General features: G+C 45.0%; 1 protein-coding gene and 1 long non-coding RNA gene across 5 annotated transcripts in view; one reads left to right on the forward strand and one right to left on the reverse strand.

The window, feature by feature from the left end:
• The window catches only part of Chn2 (chimerin 2), a 277,744-nt gene extending 269,117 nt beyond the window's left edge, over positions 1-8,627 (forward strand). For all 4 annotated transcript variants that reach the window (XM_006992173.4, XM_076566835.1, XM_076566834.1 and 1 more), the window contains 4 exons: positions 2,047-2,124; positions 3,977-4,114; positions 5,981-6,086; positions 8,399-8,627. In XM_006992173.4, the coding sequence (XP_006992235.1) occupies positions 2,047-2,124; positions 3,977-4,114; positions 5,981-6,086; positions 8,399-8,570 (494 nt within the window). In that variant the 3' untranslated portion in view covers positions 8,571-8,627. The remainder of the gene's footprint in view (positions 1-2,046; positions 2,125-3,976; positions 4,115-5,980; positions 6,087-8,398) is intronic.
• Positions 525-8,405, reverse strand: LOC143272359 (uncharacterized). Its single transcript, XR_013049861.1, has 2 exons — positions 8,241-8,405; positions 525-4,371 (listed from the first exon to the last, which is right to left on the reverse strand). It is a non-coding gene; the product is annotated as an uncharacterized LOC143272359 (long non-coding RNA).
• Positions 8,628-20,150: the final 11,523 nt, after the last annotated feature.

The following is a 20,150-nucleotide window of genomic DNA, read 5'->3' on the forward strand; positions in this document are numbered from 1 at the left end:
ATTCTTATTTTTGTTGAGGAAACCAACTCACTTTTCTACCCCTGTAGTGCCAATGACTTGCACACACACAAAAACACACCTACAGATAAATATACTACAGTCAACCAGTAACCTCTATTTCTGCAGATGTTTACTGAGCATTTAAATACAGGCTAGAGACTGATGATATGAAAGTTTCCATTCTCAGCCTCAAGATGGTAGATTGGAGAATCAGAGGGACAAATAAACATGCCTATACCCAAAGTACCACAGGTCCCAGAGAAAGATGTCTTTGTGCTGTTGGAGTCCTTTAAACAAGGGACTTGGTCCCTTTTTGAATATGCTTCCTCGTCTGTAGAGTGAGTGAATTCAGTTGTACCCCAGAAGGTGGTGCTGAGGATCAAAACAAGTCTGTCCATATGAAGGACCTGTACAGTGCCCAGCATGGAGGGCGCATCTTGTGCAAGCTCCTTCCACTCTTCCTGAAGGACCAACTGTATTAGTTGCTTCTCTCCTTATCTAACAAAATACCAGACAACAGCAGCTGGAGAAAGGAAGCATTTATTTGGGCTTACAGTTTGAGAGCGTAGTTCATCACAGAGAGACATGACAGGAGAAATGTGGGGCGGCTGGTCACATGGTGTCTACAGTAAACGAAACAAAACAAAGAGGTGAACGGCCACTACAATGGATGCTGTTTTGAATCCAAATGATCCGTTAGAGTAGGGAGATAAGAAAACAAATATCAGGACGATGGCTGGCAGCCTCTGCTACTCTACAGACTCCAGCCCATCTCTCCCGAGTGCCTCCGGTGATCAGCTTCCGAGGGTGTCTCCCTAGATGACTTCTCCCCCTATAAGCAGGACTGCACCTCCACCACTGAGTACTCCTATAAACTGCTGTGACCTCTCTCTGGCAAGGCATGCCCCACTCTTGCTGGGGTGAGCTTGTATGTACTACCTGGAACAGAGTGGCGCCCAGGTTTTGTCTTGTGGCTCACTTCCAGTTAATCAAGAGAGGCAATTTCAACAGTGGATACTGAACATAAAGATGAGAGTCATTAAGCATGCCTGCCATGAGATGGTAGAGCTGAAATTAACCAAGCATGCCTGCCATGAGAGGGTAGAGCCTTGTGAGATTAAGCATGCCACGGTCCCAGGAAAAGAGCAGAGACTCCATCCCTTGTATTTAGTACAGACCCTCATATATGGCAGATTACATATGCCATGAAAGTAAAAATTGAAAACCAGAAACGTATGTTAGTTATCAAGAGTTAGTTAGACAGAATATATGGGTCACTCGATTGTGCTGTAGTCCATTTGTGACACCTGTTCAATTTTTACACATGGAATCTGATCCTCTATTCTTTCTGCTATGTTAATCTTGTATGTCACCAACTGGGTATAGGAGGGCAAGCTAGGTTTCAGCATGGGTCCAACACATCAGTATACTCCAGAGTGCAGAAACACATTCTCTTTCTTACAGTGATTAAGTTTTCAAATTACTAAATAGAACTTAACTTTACCACATCTAATTTATATGATTAGCTATCTGAAGGCAGAATAATTAAATCAAACATACTTAGTAAGTTAGCATACTGTCTTATTTATAATTATGATTATGATTAAACATAAAAGGCTATAAAATTTAGATTTCTCTAATAAATTGGGGATAATCAAGTATGGGTATGTACAATATACCACATGGCTGAATAAGATGCCAGAGAGAAAGCTGAACTCTGCCTACATTGGTGAAATGGGTGTGCCGAATTCTCATGAACAGGGGTAGGCAGGGAGAATCTTAGATCTCGACTCACTTCATAGCCAGGCAGGGGGAAGACCCAGTCTCCACTGAGAAGCCCATCCCCAACAGGCAGATGAAGACAGACTCATGTGGAGATTGGTAGGAAAAGGCCAAGTTCTTAGGCAACAGAGTCAGATTGCTAGCCAAATCTGCTCACTTTTGACAGCACTCGGTGCAGGTAGAAAATCAGAGTGGCTTTTTTAGATGCCATGGGACACCAAAATTAAAGGCTCCCCCTCTCTCCTGCTCTCCCCTGTCCTGCAGGATTAAAGTCGGAAGGGATTTACAGAGTCTCTGGGTTCACAGAACACATCGAGGATGTCAAGATGGCATTTGACAGAGGTGAGTGTGAACTCTTTAATGCTTCCTGACTTATCCCAGTACCCTCTATGACAGAACAAGAGCTCAGAGTGGAAGTGGTGTCTGGGAACTACCAAGAGTCCTTCTTCAGAAATTGGAAGAATTAAGCTTTAAAATTCTCTGGGAGAAGTGTTTCCTTAGAGAGGTAACCTCAGGAGGAAGTGTGTCCGAAAGATTTGAACGGGAAGCCTGTCCACACACCATCAGAGAATGCTGTCTGCATCCTCATTTCAAGATCTCACTGATAGCTTTTTCTCAAGGTTCCAGAGAAGGGAGCTGGGGATGAAAGCATGGGGATCAGGAGATAAGTCCTTGTTCTTTAGAGACACACACTATCCAGGAGCCTTTCTCTTCATATCATATTGTCTGTCATATTTGCTATGCATTTGCTATCTTGGTTTGTGCTTTTAGCTATCTGATAGCTTCTTTAAAAACTTAGAACCTGTCGGGCAGTGGTGGCACACACCTTTAATCCCAGCACTCAGGAGGCAGAGCCAGGCGGATCTCTGTGCGTTTGAGGCCAGCCTGGTCTACAGAGCGAGCTCCAGGACAGGCACTAAAACAAAAGAGAGAAACCCTATCTCAAAAAAACCAAAACCAAATAAACAAATAAAAAAACCCTTAGAATCAGAATCAATTTTCTAAGGCATTTATGCTTTTAATTCTCCATATAAAATATGTCAATAATCCCCATATGATTGAACAATATTTATCCAGAAAAAAAAAATCTCATAACCTGTGTTAGGTGAAGTGGATTGATACTGATCGTAAAACTTGAAAGTTAAAAAAAAAAAAATACTTAAGGGCCAGCAAGCCGGCTCAGTGAGTGAGTACTTGGCACCAAGCCCTACCACCAATGTTCAATCCCCTAAACCCACACGATGGAGGAGATCGCCAGCTCCTACAAGTCGTTCCCTGACTGCCATCTGTGAGCCGTGGCATGCACAGCTAGACCCCCTAAAAAATTAAATATAATTTAAAAAAAGAACAGAATGCTTCAAAGTGCTGGGAAGATGGCTCAGCAGGTAAGAGCACTTGGTGAGCAAGCGTGAAGATCTGAGTTCAAATCTCCAGACCCCACTTAAAGATCTGGGTATGGTCTCATGTGTGCTTGTAAGCTCGGGACTGTGGGGCTGGAGATAGGAGGACAGCTGGGGCTTGGTGGCTCCTGGTTCCATGTGTACACACAAGGGGCATGCATATACACGGTATATAGACATACCACATACATACACATACTCACACCTATACACACACAAAAAATGCCTTTAGAATAACCATAACAATCAACAAGAAATAGAATTGTACCTATGCTATGAGTAGGAAGGGTCACATTAAAGACACTTCAGTGAGCCTGACAAAAGGCCTTGGAAACCAAAGAGATCCAGTAATGGTTTATACATATGATCTTCTAGTCCAAGGCCAAAAACGCTGGCAAAGACAACATAGAGATTTAAAAGATGATCTGGCCACAGCATATCAGGTTTCATGATGACATTTTCATGCTTGTGTATCACCGTATGTCACTTCATATTAGGTTGTTTCCGCTATCATGAAAAGGCATGTCTGCAATAGGAATTAGTGTGATGCATTTCTGCAGGCTGGTTAGCAGGGTCTGGAACTGGAGAAGTCCTGCTCATCTACCCTGCTGCACTCTTGCCGGTCCTCACTCTTCAGAGCTCTGCCACTCTCACCCCAAGCTCCCGACATTATTAGGAGCTGAGAGTCTGAGGCTTGACAGGACGCATTCTGTGTGGGATCTCCTTTTCCTGTGCCTGCTTTAACTTGGTGAAAGAAGATCTAATTGAGCCGTGGACCATTCCCTGTTTTTCAGATGGTGAAAAGGCTGATATCTCTGCTAACATCTACCCAGACATAAACATCATCACTGGAGCCCTGAAACTGTACTTCAGAGATTTACCCATCCCAGTCATCACATACGACACCTATTCCAAATTTATAGAGGCAGCAAGTAAGTACAGAGAACTACAGGCCTCTTCATCTCAGGAAAAATAAAGCTAAGAACTCTTCCAAGATCCTCATGAGCACTGGCCTTGTCCAGTGGGGCCCCAGAAGTTCAGCAAATAGAAACCCAGGTAGCACTCGCTAGATGTTCCACATCCATACCCGTCCAGCTCTGCAGGCAGAAGTTAAGAGGCAGGCAGCTCTGCCTCTCATCGTTGCTCCGTGTCCTGGACAGGAGCACAGGGAGATCAATTCTGGCATTTTCTGAAAGTAAATTTTTGTAATTAAAAAAAAATTAGTGTTCTCCAAAGAGGGACATGTAAACCCTGTGCAGAGTCACATTGGGAACCAGCTAAAACCACACCCAGGCTTTGCCTGTTCATGTTGTCCAAGGTAAATAAAAGCAGTTAGGTGTAGAGCTGCATAATCCTAGCACTGAAGGAGGCAGAGTCAGGAGGATCTGGAGATCAAAGCTAGCCTGGGACCATCAGCATTTATCTTCCATCAGCCAACAGTTCCTCATCCAAGTGTTGACCAGTTGGGCCCACTGCTCTTGGGAGAGAGCGGGTAAAGGGCATGTCAAGAGAAGGGGCCACACTTTTCCTGGTAATAGGTAGTAACAAAGCAGGAAGAACTCAGATGCTGAGATGCATGGATGTGAAGCCAAGCCTTCTCTAAGGAACTACTTTTGGCTTTGTAGGGTATCAGGTATCTTTAAAGGTTTCAGTATATATGTTAGTGTCTGACAGGGGGAAGCAAGGGCCTGTTGAGATCTGTCCTAGGGTTTTTATTGCTGTGAAGAGACACCATGACCACAGAACTCTTACAAAGGAAAAACACTTAATTGGGGTGGTTTGCTTACAGTTCAGAAGTCAGTCCATTATCATCATGGTGGGAGTATGGTGGCATGCAGGCAGACGGTAGCTGAGCATCCTACATCTTTCAGGCAACAGGAAGTTGACTGACACACTCAGTGGTATGTTGAGCATAGCAGACCTCAAAGCCCACCCCCACAATGACTCACTTCCTCCAACAAGACCTTACCCACTCCAACAAAGCCACACCTCCTAATAGTGCCACTCTCTATGAGATTATGAGGGCCAATTATATTCTGTGGGGGCCAGTTACATTCAAACCACCACAAGATCCATGCCCAATGTACTTTCCAGGTGAGCTGTGGTCCTGCCCCTAGGTCCTGGGTTCTGGTGGTATGAGATAGAGAAGGTTCTAGCAGTGAGTATTTCCATTCCAGGAAGGATAGCAGGAGGGCTTGCCTTAAGTGCCTGCCAATACCTATCAGTGGCCTGAAGTCCACACACTCTTCCTTCCACTGATAATGTGCATAGTATCTGCTTCCTAACCTGGGTTGCACACAAGGTTAACCTTTGCAATGCCTTTGTGCACATGCTTTTATTGACAGCATTGTTGACTGGCCCATCTGCCAATGTCCTTGAATTGAAAAGTGTATTTGAAATGGAGGCCTAGGAAGGAAAGTGCCATCAGACAACTTCAAGGGCACACTCCCCACACAATACAGAGGAAGTAGAGCACTGATAGATTCAACATAGTCAGGCCTCAGAAGGGCAACACAAACTGTGTATACACCACCAGAGTTCAGAATTCTACAGGACTCTTGCTCCCTGGATGGTGAGCACAAAGCCACCTACGTCACAGATGTCCATTTAAATATACAGTGCTCAACCTCAGCTCTTTCTGGAATTGAGACAGGACATAAGGAAGCTGAGTGAAAGAGTATATGAGATTGTATGAACTTGTTAGATGCCCCATTTGCAACAAAGACAAAGAAAACAGGCTTCTCATCACCCCTCTGGACTGTTGGTGTCCAGGACTGTTAATTGTGTGTTCTTCACAGAAATCGCCAATGCGGATGAGAGGCTGGAAGCTGTCCATGAGGTCCTGATGCTGCTGCCTCCTGCCCACTATGAGACCCTGCGATACCTGATGATCCACCTCAAAAAGTAAGCCAACACCTCCATGCCTGACCACCCCTGACCTGCCCAGGGCAGGAAGACATTCAGGACACCCCCACTGAAAGTACACAGAGCAGCTCTTGGTGTGGTATGGATTCTAGAAGCTGTGACTGGAGATGCCCAAGGAAGGCAGCACTGTTTCCTTTAAAGGAGCCTCTGTCCACTCCAGAGAGGAAGGCTAACAACTTTTCCCGTTTCCAAGGCTGGCTGTCAGTGTGAGATGCAGCCTCGGCTCCCTCTGGACCACCACTTCTGTGTGCTGACCCTGGGGAGATACTTCCAGGAGACTTGACCTCAAGGATGCTAGTTTCTTAATCACAGCTGATTCTTCAGCCCCAGCTGACCAGAACCACACAGTTCAAACCACTATGTGAGCCGCCCTGGGGCACTCTTTGCTTCCTTCTGAAACTTCCCCCGCCAGGCCTCCATCACCTGCATTGTTCTCCGCATTCTTTTTTATTTAATTAAAAAAAATTGTTTTATTCATTGTAGGTACCAACCACAGATCCCCCTCTCATCCCTCCTCCTGCTTCACTCCCCCACCTAAGCCCCTCCCCTGACCCACCCCTCATCCTCTCCTCCAAAAGGGTAAGTTCTCCCATGGGGGAACAGCAAAGCCTGGTACATTAAGTTGAAGCAGGACTAAGCCCCTCCCGCTCGCACCAAGGATGAGCAAGGTGTCCTCCATAGGTAATGGGCTCCAGAAAGCCAGCTCATGCACCAGGGATAGATCCCGATCCCACTGCCAGAGGCCCCTCAGACAGACCCAGCTACACAACTGTCTCCTGTATGCAAAGGGTCTAGTCCAGTCCCATGCAGGTTCCACAGCTATTCTCAGCATTCTTATCTTCCAAGAGCACACAGAACACTGAGCACTAATGGCTTCTCCAGCCCAAAGTTCCAAACACGCCACAAACCTCAGAAAAACGACATGGCCAGGTCTGTTATGACAACCACCCACTCTCAGGTACTCATGTCTGGACTAGTTAGGGTTCTGTTTCTGTGATAAAGGACATGACCAAAATCAACCAGGGGAGAAAAGGGTTCATTTGGCTTACATATCTTCATTGAGAGAAGTCAGGGTAGGAACTCAAGGCAGACACCTAGAGGCAGGAAGCTGGAGGCAGGAACCGAAGCAGAGGCCATGAAGGAACCCTGCTTACTAGGCTGTTCTCCATGGCTTCCTCATGCTATTTACCTATACAACCCAGGACAACCTGCCCAGGAATGGCACCACCCACAGTAGATGGGCCCTCCCATGTCAATCATCAATCAAGAAAATGGCTCACAGGCCAATCTGATGGAGATCTTTTCTCATTTGAGGTCCCTCTTCCCAGGGTGAAGAATGACCTCTCTCCTGCTTGTTTTTTGGGGGTTTTTTTGGGGGGGGGTTGTTTGTTTGTTTGTTTTAGCTCTGCAGCATGAAAATGATTCTGACTCAGTTGACCAAAAATAACATGAAGTGGCTAATTTGAATCTGCTCCAAGGGAACAGAGAGCAAGGCATTGTTTCTCAGCAAAACCTAAACACATGTTTAACACAGTCTATTCTGTTTTGTAGAACTTACTCCTTTATGTCTATGATGAACACTCTTAAAGACTAAATTCCTAAAAGTCCAGAATCTGGAAAATCATCATTCATTCCATAGAGAAACCAGTAATGCAACTTTAGGAGTTAGATTTCCTCCTTAAAGCCTCTTTGGTTCTTCTCTGGATGCTGGTCCAACAATAATGACTGCTCTGTACCTCATCCTTTGGGAACTAGGCAAAATAAACAATTGCCCTCCAGTCTGGCCACATTCCAGCCATTCTCCTGCCCTGTGACAATAGCCAGGGTCTTCCTAAACACAGAGCAGCCTGTTCTACAAACAGTTTTTCCCCTCTGGTACCAATCCACACTCTCCAGCATACAGACCTGTAGGAAGTAGTGACGAAAACCAGACTTCCATGAGAGGCCCATGAAGGTCCTGTGGGTCAGCTAGTGACCTTCTGCCCCCTAAATAACAGTTGCACATTTCTTCAAGAGGAAGGAAAGATTCCCAATCTGTAAACTGTCTTCACTCTCAATTCTAGTAAGTCATTTAGTTCTGCGGACTGAAGGCAGTATCAATAACTAAAAAAGGAAAATAAATCAGAACATTACCTGTCTTTACAAAGACTGTCTTTACAGTCTTTCATTCTTAGTCTCCATTTGCTTTTGCAGGCTCCTGAACCCAGAGATGGCCTCGGAACCAAAGTGCAAATGGCTGGTATGTTAGTCCTTCTGCAGATCTGCCTGAGGTTTCTGTGTTTGCTTTGCAGGGTTACTATGAATGAAAAGGACAATTTGATGAATGCAGAAAATCTGGGGATCGTGTTCGGGCCTACCCTGATGAGACCCCCTGAGGACAGCACCCTCACCACCCTCCATGACATGCGGTACCAAAAGCTGATTGTGCAGATTTTAATAGAAAATGAAGACGTTTTGTTCTAATCCATCAGGGAAATGAGCTGGTATCGCTAACGGAATAAAAACATTTCTTACACTTGATTTGTTTTTCAAGCAAGTGGCAGAATTTCCTGGACCACAGTGGACTGCAGAGTTGGGGACTGTGTCTCCCTCTTCCACAGGAGAGCAAGGGTGAGGGTAGGAAACCCCTTACCTTGGGTCTTTTGCCGTGCCTCGTATGTATGTCCGTTTTGCTGGAAGAGTGATTAATAAATCTTTCTTTAACTTATTAAAAAAAAAATGTAGACCTTTAAGCTTCAGTCTTACCAGTAATAAAAGGGAACTTAATTCATAAAGGTACTTGGTACAGTATACATTTTCCACCTTCAAAAAAAGAAGACAATTCTATATGTTAAATGTTAAATGAATCCTATATTGTAAAATGTATTTTATTTTAGCTGCAAGAATGTTATTTTATTTTAGCAAATAGAACTCAATGCAGTGCATTGGTTATTGCCCTGTACCTTGTCCCCCTTCTTGCTGTGATGGCTGGTGAATGTTGACCGTGAATGCAGTATCACCTTGACATACCTCTGTCCTGATTAGTGCTTCAATGAAAGTCCGCCCCTCCCCCCACACCCCGGCTTTTCACAGTTCGTGCTCATTGGCACTGGCTTTCTGCTGTGAGATAGTGTATGTTCATAGTGATTCTTAGGATGGCCCGAAGCATCCACAAGTTTCCTTCCTATAAGCATTTTATGACTCCCCAGAGGATGTTATGGAATTGGTTGTGGCCTTTCCGTATCTCCAGTGTGTGTCCTGGAACATGCAGAGTGTGTCTTGTTACCCAAAGTGACCTGATGACATTGGATGCCCCTGGGCCACATCACAGGTTAGCACTTTTCCTCTCCTCAGTTGGGCCTGTCAAGTTTATGTCAATGGAAAATTGAAACTCTTTGCCATATTTCCATATTGATGAATCAGGAACCTACAGAATCATTGTTGAGTCTTCTTCCTTACTTTTGTTTTATAAACCTGTTATTAAGTTATGAATAAATAAGACTTTTTTTTTTACCAAATGTTTTTCCTTCATGAAAGTTGTTCTGTATGGAAGATAATTTAACATGATTTTATTACTAGAGACCCATCCTATTGGTCATATTTATCTTAGCATGAGTTTTTCACACCAAGATCTCTATATTTGTAAGATAGGCAAAATATTTAAAACAGCAAAACCTGTAAATCTAGATTTTTAAAGCCAGTTGCAGTGTCTTTGTGTGGATTGTCTGAGATGACCCATGTACTGACCGGTCTTGTCTGGAGCGCCCAGAAGAGAACTGCGGAGTTAAGGGGTGAAGACTGCAGAGGCTGTTGTCCAGTACCTTCCCCGGGCCCTGCAGGCAGAATCTTGGCATCTGGGGTTCGGTTTGGCCTGCTCCCTGCTGTCAACGTTCCTCACACTGTATAGATTTGTTTGTTGTGGCTTCTGCTGTACTTCTTGATACTGTCAAAAATAATCTGGAAATGGTTTTATTTTGTGAAGTGAGCAATACTTTGTAATTTACAACTGTGTAAATGGAAGGAAAAGCATTCCATGTATTAAATGCTCTGTCCATCATTTTGGAGTGTGTTAAGAGCGTGGTATCTGGGGGCAGAAGATGAGACTCTTCAAAACCTTGTTTTCCGATACACTTGAGAGTGGATTCTATCTTAGCAAACTGCAAGATGAAGTAGGACCTCAAAAAGTCCCCACCTCACCTGAGCCACCCCAAAGAGTTTACAGCTCACCTGGGTGACCCCAGAGCATCCCTACATCGCCTGGGCAATCTGTTTCTCCATGCACTTTGCCTGCTGGGAGGTAAAGACTTCTCACTTCTGAAAGGCACATTGCACCCACGCCCCTGCCCCCTCCCTACTAAGTAGCAGTAAAGAGTTCTGAGAAAATGATGCTGGGACTTGAACAAAGGACAAAGACTTTGGAGTCAAAAAGGCCCACGTTGATTCTAGACTGACTAGCCTGATACCAGATCTGACTGGTGGAAGCAGGAGATAGGATTCGGAGAAGGGAGGCTGGAGATGAGCATGTGCCTCTGGAAATTTGGCCATCACATTCAGATTGTGACACTGTAAAGAACCGTGTGGCCTAAAATAACCAGTTATTGATTTTTCTTGTTACCACTTTTAAGAGCGGCTGGAGGGGGTGGATTGTCACATGGGAGTCAGGAAGAAAGGAACAGAGGAGAGAAGACTTTGTCCTGGGTTGAGATGAAGTCCCAGCAATATTCAGGGTTGTTGGGACGTGGCTGTGAGGAGATTTGCTTGACTCTTCTTCTCCAAAGTGATCCCAGCACTTGATCCCCTCAACTTTGCCCTAATCTGTAGCCCGCTCACCACACCTGTCACCCAAACCATCTGGCAGCCGGACATAGCTCCTCTTACCTGGCTCCACATTTCCTTCCAGGGGGATAATACCAACTATGAAGAAGAAGCAGTTTTGGAGATTTCCATGAGGGATTCATGGGAGGTGGGATGGGCAGGGTGAGTGGGAGAGGACAGCAGGAAGGTGAGCGGGGCCACTAATTCCTCCCATCCCTGTGAGTGGATTTCAGAAGCTCTGGTCTTGATTGGGTTGGGTCTGGTGTGTAAGTTAAGGATGGCAGCAGAGGACAGTGAAGGGAAGGGGAAGTGTCGCTGCGTCAGGAGTGCGGAGAGCATCAGGGAGAAACAGCATCGGCCATATGAAGGCTGTCTGGGCTGTCCTCACTCCACTGAAAACCAAAGTGGGTGGCTTATACAATCCCAACCTCTATGAAAATCCAGTTTATACATGTTGTTTAGATTTTTAAAATCTAACATTTATTGGCTTCCAGCAAACTTGGATAAAGCTTCCCTTACTCTGAAAGGGTAGAGGCAAGGGAAAGGTTTATCTCATGGAAAGGATTAAATAGTAAGTTTAGTCTGGCTGGAAGAGGAATCTGGTCATGCTAAGAGTTTCAGCCTCTAATGTAAGGGGTGTGGGAGCCCCCAATGTTTCCAAAGAAACTTTAAGTTGTCTATTTGTCTTATATTTACAGAAAAGTGGCCAAGACGCTAGAGAATTTTTACATAGCTGTGAGCCAGTTTCCCATAATGCTACTGTCCTGTGACACCAGGGCACACCCAGCAAAACCAAGAAATCAACACTAGCATACCTCTATTCGCTGAACTTTAGACTATCAACTTCCATGGGTGTCGTCATCAATTTCTCTTCTGTTGTTGTATCCCAGGATACAGGCTATTCATGCAGCACTAGTACGTGCTCTTAGGAATCTGGAATGGCTCACCAGAGAAAGGCTCCCACCACACATGCCTGGCAACTTGAGTGCCAGCACCGCAATGAGTCCATGTCAACGGACTCGGCAAAATTGTCCTCTCCGAAAGGCACACATGCTGTGGCACACTTATATCACACACATATCACACACACACACAAAAAAAAAACACACAATTGTAATAAACTAAAAAAATAAAAGGACTTGAGACTGCTGAGGTGGCTAAATACGTTCAAGAACTTGCTACACATCCTTGATAATCTGTGTTTGGTCTCCAACTATGGTGGAAAGAGAGACGCAGTTTCTGCAATTGACCTCTGACAAATGCTGTAGCACAGGCATGCCCACACATTCATACTCACACCATGCACACTAATGATAAGACAGAAAGGAAATGTGAAATACTTGATTGTGACCCCTTAGAGAATGTGGGAGCATGCAGGTAACAACGATGGGCATCAGTAGTTGCTCGTAGAAACAAGACTGAGATGCTGGTAGCTTGGACCAGGTAGAGATAGGCACGACTGGGTTGTAGTTAGGAAGTGGAAGTTGAGAAGTTCAGCTATAGACTGGATTTAAGAGTCTGATCTAATGCCCAGTCTCTTACTTCATTAGCTATGCGGTATTTACTAAAACAAAAGGCACACACAAGCATTAGGTGTCACTGGGGAAGAAGAGGAGATATAAGAAAGGCTGGACTTGATGACATGGAACCACCAGGGCCATTTCCGAATAACTGCTGAGCTGGAGATACCAGCTTTGGAAGGACTCAGTGAACAAAATAGCTGAGAGCATAGAGGGGACACCCAGGAAAACCAGATAGACATCTCCAAAGTACTAACACTCAGGAGAGGAGGAGAGTGGGAGATGAGACCCATTGCAATGCAATAAAACACTGATGATTTCCGTGAACTCTTCAGAAAGGATCCCATCCTTGGGGCTGGAGAGATGGGTCAGTGGGTAAGAGTGCTGGCTGCCCTTGCAAAGGACCAGAGTTCAGTTTCCAGCACTCATGGTGGGTGGCTCACATCTGCCTTTCACTCTAGCTGCCAGAGATCCAGTGCCCCCTTCTGGCCTCCATGCTTACGTACACTCAGAGAGACACATGTATGCTCATAAATAAAAATGAAACAAACCTTTTGTACGTATCATACATTCTGCTTAGTGTCACAGTGTCCTTGTACCCATTGTTCTCTTGTGTTTGCTAGGCTTAAGGTATCTAACAAACATAGTTAGAGCCTGTGTTCTGGAGAGGTTTGCTTAGTTAGATGCTTTGTGCATATGAACAAGTCACGCTATGGTCTCATTCTTTGTGTTCTCCTCTCCCAAGTTCATATGCTGAATCCTTATTCCCAGTACCATGGTTCTTGGAGGCAGAGCTTTCCAGGGGTGATTGGGTCATGAGGGTGGGGCCCTATGACTGGAATTAGTGTCCTCATCAAAGAGAGCCCAGAGAGCTCTCATGTCTTCTCCATTGTGTGAAAATAACTGCTTGTGATCCAGGAAGAGGGCACCACCAGACAACAGACTTCCCAGCACTTTGCTCTTGACTTCTCAGCCTCCAGAAATGTAAGTAATAAGTGTATGTTGTTTGCAAACCACCCAGCCTACAGCATTTTGTTATAGCAACTTTGACTTAGTTAGGATTACTGTTGCTGGGATGAAACACTGACCAAAGCAACTTGATGGGGGTGGGAGCGCACTATTTGGCTTACACTTCCACATCTCTGTTCATCAAAATAGGAATTCAGGACAGGAACTCAAACAAGACAGGAACCTGGAGGCAGGAGCTGATACAAAAGCTGTGGAAGGGTGCTTCTTACTGGCTTGCTCCCAGTGGCTTGCTCAGCCTGCTTTTGTATAGAACCCAGAATGAGCAACCCAAGGATGGCATTACCCACTATAGGCTGGGCCCTCCTACATCAGTCACTAATTAAGAAAATGCCCTGCAGGCCGGCATAGCCAGATCTTATGGAGGCATTGTCTCAGCTGAGGCTCCCTCCTCTCTGATGACTCTAGCATCTGTCAAATTGACATAAAATTATCCAGCCCAAGCATGAGTAGACTAAGGTAGTTAGCAGTATTATGTTTTCCTAATTCTAATTGAAAAGATTTTTATCACACGAGTTCCTCTCTGTTGTCTCCCTATTGATGACTTACTTTTATATTTCTAATACAGGATATCACAAACTACAGTAATTGTATATGCAGCTGCCTCCCACTAAAATACAAACTCCTTGAGACAAGACTCATGGCTCCCACTTGCAGAAGTAACACATGGCAGGCACATCTCTGCTCATCCTCTGACACTTCCCCTGGCTTCCCAAAGCAGAGAAAGCAGGAAGTGCTAGCCACAGGATGTGAGAGAACATATGGGTGGTTTGGAAAACTAAAGTGGTAGTGGAGAGGAAGGGGATGAGAGCAAATATTCAGGTCAGCACAAGAGATGGAAGAGCCTGCGTGCCAAGAAAGAGGATGTAAGTTCAAGGATGACAGGTCCATCAAGTGGCAAGACAAAACAGAAAATAAAAGACTGGAGGCTCCATGCCAATCAGGATGCTGTTTTAGACAGGAGCAGTCCAGCTCAGCTCACTCACAGCATGAGGGACGAGAGGAGAGAGGGGAGAGAGGTGTGAGTTCTTCGGGAGGGAGGCAGTCAGGACCACCGACAAGGGCCAAGTTCAAAGGATAGAGTCTCATATGGACATCACAACTTCTGGTTTTCATCACTAAGTGATTTTTTTTTAAGGAAATAAGAGAATCCAAAAGAAAAGTGAGGTCTGCAGGGAGATGTTGGGGGTTTAGTCTGTGTGTTGGCATCAATGGTGTGAATGTCTGGTTGGTCTCTGGAACTCAAGAAGGAGGATGAGCTCATAGGCAGGTAACTCAGAATGGTAACATGGACAACTGGTAGAAAGAGAACCCAGATGACCACCCAGGTAAGAACAAAATGTGAGGAGTATCAAACTCAGAGAACCTGGGGGAAGAGCAAAAATGGACACAGGAGGCAGAGCCAGGAAAATAAGACCAAAGCTGGGAAGACGCCACTTTTGAAAAAGGCCATGCTCTGCACTCTGACACTCCAACCCCAAGTCAGGAGTGTCAGCAAGAAGGACTTCAGTGGGGACAGGAGCTAAAAGGCAGGTAGGTGGTGAGAGTAAGTGTGATGAGAAGAGACAAAAGACTCACGAAGAACAGCAGAGCAGCTCTTGTTTCACAGGCTTATCAATCTCCTGTGTGTGTGAACAGCAGCCAATAGAAAATCCTTCATAGTTGCCGAATGCGTAATGCATAATCTCTTCAACAGCTGTGCACTTCAGAATCTTCAGCGTTAATGTATTACTGGAACATATTTTGGAAACTCTAGTTGCCAAGCATACTTGCTTTTCCTGACCCTTAATTTCTAAACTGAGTGTAATCTTGGTCTATAGTAGTTCTCTATCTGAAAATTGATACAATAACATAATAAGCTGCCCTCCTGGCACCCCAGACACTTTTCAAAGGGTCAGTTGATATCCTGTGAATACTCCAAGCTCAATGTAAAGTGTATAGGAATGCATAAATATTAGTTGTATACTCAGTTCCATTCTTCCCAAACCAATCTCCTACCTGATGGGGCAAGCCAAGTTTAATTTATGTACTGGTGGGTTTGGAGGCCAGAAAGGCACAAGACTGGATAAAAGGATCCTACCAAGGACAATATAAAGCTTCAAGCACTGAGAAACAGGCCCAAAAGAGTTCACCTTGGAAAGAGCATCCAACTTTCAAGAAAGAACCTGTGTGGGGCTGGGGGTGTCAGAGCTCTGTAGAAAAGCATTTGGCCAGCATGCATGAGGCCGAGGTTCAACCCCAAGAACCACAAAAAAAAAAAAAAAAAGAAAGAAAGAAAGAAAGAAAAACCATCAAAAAGCCTACATTCAATTTCCTGGGCCAGCAAGATAACTCAGCAGGTGAAGACACTTGCTATCAAGTCGACAATCTGAGTTCAATCCCAGGACCCCACATGATAGATGGTGAGAACTGACTCCAAGGTGTCTCCAACTTCCAAAGGTGTGCTGTGGTAAGCACTCACCCATAGCTACCTACACTCACACAAAAACACACAGAAATAAAAATAAAGGAATTTAAAAAAAAAGAAGAACTGCATCAAGACAAAAATAGTGCTCCTCATTCCAAAGTGATATAGCCAAATCAACAATAAGTCTGTTCGTTCACATACGTGGTGTGTATACAAACTGTATGTGTCTGGGTAAGGGACATGAGGTACTTTTCCAGGGAGTCATAATAATAACTTTTTTTTTTATAATCCATCAAGCTCCTGGATGGATCACAGTGTCTCCTCCCTGCCTCATGAGCAAGTTCAGTGCTAGCATGGTCAACTTCATGTCAATACCCATAAAGACCTCTTGAATATGAATAAGGAGACAGACATCAATCTATAGGAAGTATTAGCAGTAGATCTATCTACCAGGAAAGGTTATTTAAATAATTATTATGTATATGTGTGTAGAGGGGTATGTGCCCCCATGTACATGCAGGCACCCTCACAGGCCAGAAGGGGGTATCAGATCCCTTGGAACTGAGTTCAAGCAATTGTGAGCTGTCCAGTGTGGATGCTGGGAACTGAGCTGATGTTTCCTTCAAGAAAACTTACCACTGAGCCATCTCTCCAACCTCAATCAGGAAATTTTTGTGGCACATGAAATAAAACTGATTAAAAAGGGACTTAAACAATAAGACATATGCTAGCTGAACAGGAAGTGCAGCCATAGGACCGTCCAAGCCTGGTTCTGTCTTCCTGTCAGTCAGCTCTTCTCTCGGGGTTTGACTCCAGGTTTACATGGCTGCTTTGTCCCAACTAATGGCAAAGAACCCTTTCTAGGAGCCCTCATCATCTGTCAATCACACCGGCCAGGATGGTTTTTCATGTGCATGGCTAAGCCAGTGGTTGTTGAGGGCAATGAGATCAGAAGGGATTTTCACACATGGTGCTTCACAAAGAAAGATCCCTTTGACCAAGACCTAGGAGTTGCTAATGAGTCAGGATATTAGGCATGGCTCAGGTTTGGCGCTCTGCAAACGATTTTTTTCTTTCTATTTTTTCCACTTCTTTTTTTTATTGAAAATAGATTCTTCTCTCATGCAATACATCTTAACCACGCTTTCCCCTCCCTCCACTTCTTCCAGCCTCCCTCCTCCCTCCCCTCTCCCTCGCACCCACTCCCCCTCCATTTCCCATCAGAAAAGAGCAGGCCTCCAGTGACAGCAACCAAACACAACAAAACAAAATACAACAAGACAAGGCAAAGCTGGACAAGGCAACTCAACAGGAGGAAAAGAGTCCCAAGAGCAGGCAAAAGAGTCAGAGACACACCCACTCCCACAGTTAGGAGGCCCACAAAACACCAAGCTAACAGCCACAATATATATGCAGAGGACCTGGTGCGGACCCATGCAGGCCCTGTGCTTGTCACTTGAGTCTCTATGATCCCAGTGTGAGACCTGCTTAGTTGATTCAATGGGCTGTGTTCTCCTGGTGTTCTCCATCCCCTCCTCTGACTCCTACAATTTTTCTACCCCCTCTTCCACAGGATTCCCTGAGCTCCCAGGGGAGAGACCAGCTGGAGACCTCCAATTCAGACTCTCTCTCTCTCTCTCTCTCTCTCTCTCTCTCTCTCTCTCTCTCTCTCTGCACAATGTCTGGTTGTGGGTCTCTGCATCCACTCCCACCTGCTGCCAAAGAAAGCCTCTCTGTGAAGAAAACTGTACAAGGAACTGACCTATGAGTATAGCAGAATATCATTAGGGTCATTTCATTGACTTGCTTCTCTCTCTCTCTCTCTCTCTCTCTCTCTCTCTCTCTCTCTCTCTCTCTCTCTCTCTCTCAGACCAATCGTATTTGGTTCTACTCTAGGTCTCCCAGCTATCCAGCCTCCTGTTCCTGGGCACCCAAGCAGTGTCAGGCACGGGCTCCCTCTCTTGGAGTGTGCCTCAAGTTAAATCAGACAGTGGTTGGCCACTCTTGTAATTTCTCTATCACCATTGCCCCAGCACATCTTGAAGGCAGGACTGATTGTAGATCAGAGGTTTTGTGGCTGGGTTCATATCCATGGTTTATTTTCGGTAGCCTGCAGAGTACCTTGCCACACCAAAGAGACTAGAAATAGGGTGAAAGCTCCATACAGGCAACAATTGGGCCTCTCCACCTTCAATGAGCTGTGTGGGTGTTGTCCTTGGCAATGAGGCCCCACTATCAGAATGAGGAGAGTGATCCTCTGTCCTAGCATTAGGCTGGGTTGTTTGGGGATCTCCATGGGACCCCCTTGGCCAGTTACTCAATTGAATGCAACCTAGTCCCACCACTGGGAGCCTTGCCTGGCTACAAGAGATGGCAGTTCAGACTCCATATCTTTCATTACTAGGAGTCCTCACTAGGATCACCCTCATAAATTCCAGGAGGTTTCCACTGCACTGGACTTCCACACTGCCCCCATAATGCTACCCAATTCTAGCCCTCTCTTCCCACACCCTCTCCCTCCATCTCCCCACACACCTGATCCCTCCTGTTTCCATCCCCACCCATCCCAGTCTACCTGCAAAATCTATTCTATTTCCCCTTCCCAGGGAGATCCATGCATTCCCCCTAGAGTTCTCCTCTTTATCTAACCTCTCTAGATCTACAGATTGTAGCTTGGCCATCATTTGTTAAAAGCTAATAGTCACTTATAAGTGAGTACATGCCATATTTGTCTTTCAGGATCTGGGTTACCTCGCCTGGGATGATTTTTTTTTTCTAGGTCCCTCTATTTGCTTGCAAATTTCCTGCTGTCATTTTCTTTAACAACTGAGTAATACTCCACTGTGTAAACGTCCCACATTTTCTTTCCATTCTTTGGTTGAGAGACATCTAGGTTGGTTCTAGTTTCTGGCTATTGTGAATAAAGCCTCAAAGAACATAGTTGAGCAAGTGTCCTTGTGGCAGGATGGAGCATCCTTTGGGTATATACTCAAGAGTGGTATGGCTGGGTCTTGAGACCTAGGGCATGTTAGTAAATCAAGGGATCAGGCATGGCTCAGGTTCTGGGGCTCTGCAAACTTGATTTTTTATTTATTCCTCCAAGCAATTTCATTACAAGATAGAGTTCGGCAAGCTGAGATTAAGAATAACCAGAATTTATACCTGAGCCAGGGATGGGTCTGCTCTACTTAAGGTATCTTGATAATGGAGGGAATAGAATTCCTTGATAAGAGAGCAGTGACTATATAGCATTATGCAGACTGTTCCATTCTTAAGGGATACATAGAATCGTCTGCACCTCCTTGAGTCACTTAGGACTCCAAACGTCCCAACTCCACAACTCTACTGAGAACTCTAGTGCACTGTTTAAACTACCAGCATCATGAAGTGTGGGAGCCCACAGAGACTTCCTAGTGAGAACTTACTCAGGGTCAGAGAATCTAAGCTTGCTTTACCCAGCAGGGCTGCATAATGGGATGATTTGACCATGGGCATGGTTACCAGGTATTTAGAAGGATCAACACTTGGTTATATAATGTGCTTTGATGTTGCAAGGGAGAAGTCTTTTGCCTCTCCCCTTGACATATTATAAAAAGCTCTTTTGAATAAATTTCTGGGCTGTTGGATATTGATCCAGGCCCTCCCAAAGCTATCCTGTGTTTCTGTCTTTCCCCTCATCAGCTAGGTCTCTCCTTCTATCTGATATTTTCTTATCCCTCTCTCCTCCACCTAAGAACCCTTAAAAATGTGGGAGCTGGACTCCCATAATGAGGACATGAATCTTAGCCCTGCCCCTCCCTGGAATGGTACCGCATAGACAATAGGCATCTCAGACTTAATGGTATGTATTTCACAAATAAAATTCCCATTTGGATGCAGTGGAGGGTAAGGGGATGTAGAAACAGCAGAATCTGGAAATGTACATCTGTCCTGTGCAGAGAGATATACTAACTTTCTATTAAAAGCAGTGTTGTATCCTTACAGAAGCACTGGATTTACAGCCACATGACCTAGCTTGGCCCAGGGTCAAGGCTTTTTAACATTTCTGAGTTTCAGGTTTCTCTCTTTTGGAATATGAAAATGAATGCTTGCCTGCCTACTGTTCAACCTATCTACTTCATGGAATTGTCACGGAAGGCAGATGACATTGGAACATGTGCGAAGCACTACCACACACCTCAGTACCCCATCCCCATCCTCAGGCCCCTCTGCCCATCCTCCTGTGGTAACACACAGTTGTGCCTCAGAAACTACTGTGTCCTCTACTTATTTTCAGACAATCACACCCACTCTGCT

This window comes from Peromyscus maniculatus, chromosome 3 (genome assembly GCF_049852395.1).
Source record: "Peromyscus maniculatus bairdii isolate BWxNUB_F1_BW_parent chromosome 3, HU_Pman_BW_mat_3.1, whole genome shotgun sequence".
In the NCBI taxonomy this organism is placed as follows: Eukaryota; Metazoa; Chordata; class Mammalia; order Rodentia; family Cricetidae; genus Peromyscus; species Peromyscus maniculatus.